At 49.1% G+C, this 4,217-nt stretch overlaps 1 protein-coding gene across 1 annotated transcript; it reads left to right on the forward strand.

The window, feature by feature from the left end:
* Positions 1-1,164: 1,164 nt before the first annotated feature.
* Positions 1,165-3,183, forward strand: EMWEY_00058510 (hypothetical protein, conserved; the record flags this gene model as incomplete). The annotated part of the gene is made up of 1 exon (XM_013480858.1): positions 1,165-3,183. One exon carries the CDS (start codon positions 1,165-1,167, stop codon positions 3,181-3,183), a length of 2,019 nt encoding a protein of 672 aa, XP_013336312.1.
* Positions 3,184-4,217: the final 1,034 nt, after the last annotated feature.

Here is a 4,217-nt window from a genome sequence, read left to right on the forward strand (position 1 = left end):
CGATTTAATACAGTGTTTGATGCTGAGTAAGTCGGCAAATCGAATCTTTCTGAGTCCAGAGCCACATACTCCAGGGGATGTGCACCAATTAGAGAAGAATGTAGTGCCGGGATTGTTCGCCTTTGTAGTGTACCCGCTGGGTTTGATTCGGTGTCCTCCTCCCACACGCTAATGGCGTATGATACTACTACCTCTATGCTGTGATCTTCATTTTTGAACAGCACTAGCAAGCAAAATCGCCAGTCGTGGCATCTTTGTATGCCGGGGTGGAGTCATGCTTCCCGTAAACAAGATGTCCAGTTACGCCATCGTTGTAGGCAAAGATGGACTCCTGCTCACCACCTTGTGGTGGTCTCAATTTGCAGTTTAATAAGCAAGACAATGGAATCTTCGTCCATGACCCTTTGGTCTTACTGATGTAAACAGCCAATAGATCTGAATGAGACCTTGTTTGAGCTAGGTCCTGCCTCTGCTATTCCCCGAGACAAAGCTAGTTGTCCGACAGAATGCACGGATCTAAACTCTTCTGATTAACTAACAGTCGAAATTCTGCTGTTAAGCAAATTGCAATGGGGGTCTAAACATTATATACCCCTTCGGTGTATTCCGTAGTGAGCGGTGCCGGTGATGCTGCACGAGAGGGGCGGGATCGTCCCACGTGTTCACTGCTCCACTCGTCGATCCTCACCGACCGAGTAAATTGTCTGCTCACACTCATTCTAATGCGTTTTCATTTTACTCACCAGCGTGAATTGACACCATTATATTCTGTGGAAATGAATAGGATGGCAAGTTGATGCACAGGTTTCTTTTCGACTCTTTTTGCCATGCCAACCAGAGTACTTATATACTTCATCTTACACAGAAGGCCCGGAAGGCAAGAAAAAACTGCTAGATTGCATCTATCCGGAAAATAAATCTCAGAATAAAACCATAAATTAATATCTCCTAATAAAACGTGTACACTTCACCACGGTGCCACATTCTCGCCACCGGTCCCCACCCTGACTTCTTGTCTGCCAAATCTGATCCCGAAGGACACACCACAGAAGACTGCACAAACTGTTGGCCCAGGCATCTTCGAAGTGCATGAGTTCACTTTTGCCTTCGCAAAGTCTCTCAATTGCCGACCCGAACTGAGCGTTTTGTAGTGCTGATGCGGAAATGCCTCCGCGTGCAGTGGGCGAGGCACACCCGCCAAAGTTGGAAAGAGCGTGGAACCCGATTGTTTCTTCGTTATCCCATGAGGTAGGAGGTTCAGTCAGCGTTGGTTCCCCGATTGATATTTTGCTGTCGGACAAGATTCGGTTCAGGCTCGGGGCTGGATTACGCAAAGAACGACCCGTCCACAAGCTCTCCAGGGTTGCCTCCATATTGGCTTCCACATCTGCACTTGTGGTTATTGTTGCTTGGCTAGCCTTCTGTAAGATCCATCGCAGCGACAGAAGAGCAACAGGGCTAGTGCAGCGGCACTTGTCTGATTATGGGGAAGAAAACGAACTTGAAAGCATTTTGGAAGGTTGTTTGGAGTTAAGGGAGGAACTTGGGCTCTCACACGATGTTTCCGAGCCTGATGAGCCGCCAGAAGCGAAGAAGGCTAGGTTGTTCCTCATGTTGAGAGAATCCGGAGAAGCATTTGAACGCGCGAGAGAGAATAGTTTACAGCCGTTGCAAGCGGGGGCACGAGGTCTCACCCATGAGTCTTCTGCACGTGAACAAAGTCAACTATTGGGCGACCATACGTTGAATTACTCGTCGCAAGGGGAGATGTCTAGGTCTGAAGGGACGGCGTGGTTGCCTGCTGCCGCCCCAAAAAGGAAGTCTGCACGACGGCGCATCAGTAACGATTCTTTAGGAAGCGCGTCCACCCGAGTAATTCCCTCACCAAGCGCTTCACCAAAGGTATCCATTAGCGCTAGGTTGGCGTCCAGCCCTAGGGCCAGTTCAGGATCTGATGCCAAAGGCCAAAGTCCTGAAGACTGGCTGTCCCGAGATGTAGAAGGAAGTTCCCCAAAAGGAGAAGAGCAGGGACCCCCAGGAGGACAATCCTTGCACAATAGCCCAATACGCATGGGGCTAACAGGTTTTTCAGCACACACACTAATGAAGCATCCAGCAGTACTTACAGGGGCATCCTTTGTATCAATGTTAGGACCTGATGGCACACGTCATAGCCACGAAGACTGGTTATCGCCAGTTGCAAAAGCAAGTTCCCCAAAAGGAGACGAGCCGGTACCCCAAAGAGGAGAATCCCCGTATAATGACACAAAACTCATGAGGCCAACATGTTTTCCAGAAGCCACCTCAACAAGTGGAGCAGCAGAGGCATCATTTGTATCCAGTGATACGGAAGCCAATGAGGCTGCGGGCTATGACTTATCTACGGGTGCCGAGCAGAATGCAGCCAAAATGGCATCTGATCAAGAAGTGTTCCAAGAGAGGACTTCAGTGGGAGAAGGTGCGCAGCAGGCGGAAGAACGAGTAGATGATGTTGGTGTTTCACAGCATTCAACACCTGTTGGTCAATTGGTCGAAATGAAGTTTGCGAAGGAAGGACAGACTTTAGCAGGCAAGACCCATCTTCATCCTTTTGTGCGGCTCCCACCAACAATTCCCAAAGACATCACACAACTATTCAATGGTGTTATTGCTCTGTCAAGCAACGTTACTAGGGGTAGTCCAATGAAAGATTTCAATGTGATGCGCATGCTATTTGCAAAGCGTTGCCTAACCGGCCAAGACGTGTCGCAGCTGATGGCTGCGTGCAGATGCCTCATTGCCTACGCATGCCAAAAACTAACCAGTTCTCCCTCTAAATCGAATCCGTTCTACATTGTTAGAAGGCTGGCAGCGACATTTATGGTGTTTGACTATGTGGTCAGTACGATCCAGGTCTTAGGGGATAAAGCGAATATCCAGAGCTGGTGGCCACACTTCGTGGGACGGTTCGATACTGATGCCAACGTTGAAATAAAGGCTTTCACTCACAGTAACACTGAATATTTGGCAACCTTTTGCCAACGGCTGAGTGACGCACTGGCTATCTACAAGACGGGAGTACGCCCACCGCCTAACATCATTATTAAATTAAAAAGGGACATCCTTTCTAAACTACGGCACAACTCCATTTTCGAGAATTCCTCTTGGGAGCTCTGGGAAGAAGATGACGCTCTTTTTCACTGAGCTAGTGGAAACTCTAGATAGCGGCTTGGGGTATAATTACACAGTTTGCGCGTTGACAAGAGTCCGCGTTACTTCATTTCGTGGACCCGAACCGTCGTTGAATTTTTGCCGCTGCGGCCTCCTGTACTCGCAGCTAAACGCCTGTGCTGTTTGCATATTCAGCAGTCTCTCCCTGTGGCAAACGAGCGTCTTCCGCATGCTTAGAGTGGTCAAAAATACACAACCCTAGTATTGCATATGCTGTGTAAATGGCTAGCAACCACGGCAGCAGATTGTTTCACGCGAGAAAAGCGGTGGTGTGGGCGGTTAGTAACAGTGCAAGAAATAGTGCAGCGATTCGTATCATTACTGCTATGTACCAAGTACTCGGCTCCCAGCAAGATCGCTATTCAAAACACTGCGAGGGAACCGGTTACCTGGCTGTTCAATAAGTACCCGTGCAGTGAGTTGTATGTGGTATGGCAGGCATGCAGGCAGTATCCTAGTAGTACTTGGTTTGTGGGGTCGCTAGTAACGACTACTTGGGTAGCTGTTGCTGCTGCAGCAAGCTGCGCTGCCAAACAGTTCGTATCCGCTTCACGCCGTCAACAGTGCCATCTGATATCTGCCACCTTTGGCAACCTATTGCTGAGGCGAGAGCTAAGTAGCAGCTCCTGTGCGCTGCAGCACGCTCCACCCAGATCGTCATGCATTCTGATTTTCCAGTAAATAGAAGGGGTCTTCTGGAGCACATACTGCTACTTGTTAGCTTTTGTAGTTCCACTTGACTTGGCCTGCAGGCTACTCTTCAGCAGTAATGATTGAAGGCACGTCTTGTGGAATGCGTATACCTCTTCTGGCAAGATATTGCAATACCCGCAGCGGACAGCGCAGACCCAGATGCGCTGGCCTCTACTATTGTTTTATTCCAGTCAAGCACTAGGGATGCAGAAGAATTGTGAAAAAAGAAGCCTGTCCTGACCCTCGGTTTGCACGGATTCTGTGCAGGCATGTAGCCCTATCATGTTATGCTTAGCGCCAGATGACTGCTCCGC

This window comes from Eimeria maxima, genomic scaffold (genome assembly GCF_000499605.1).
Source record: "Eimeria maxima Weybridge genomic scaffold, Emw_scaff2426, whole genome shotgun sequence".
NCBI lineage: Eukaryota > Apicomplexa > Conoidasida > Eucoccidiorida > Eimeriidae > Eimeria > Eimeria maxima.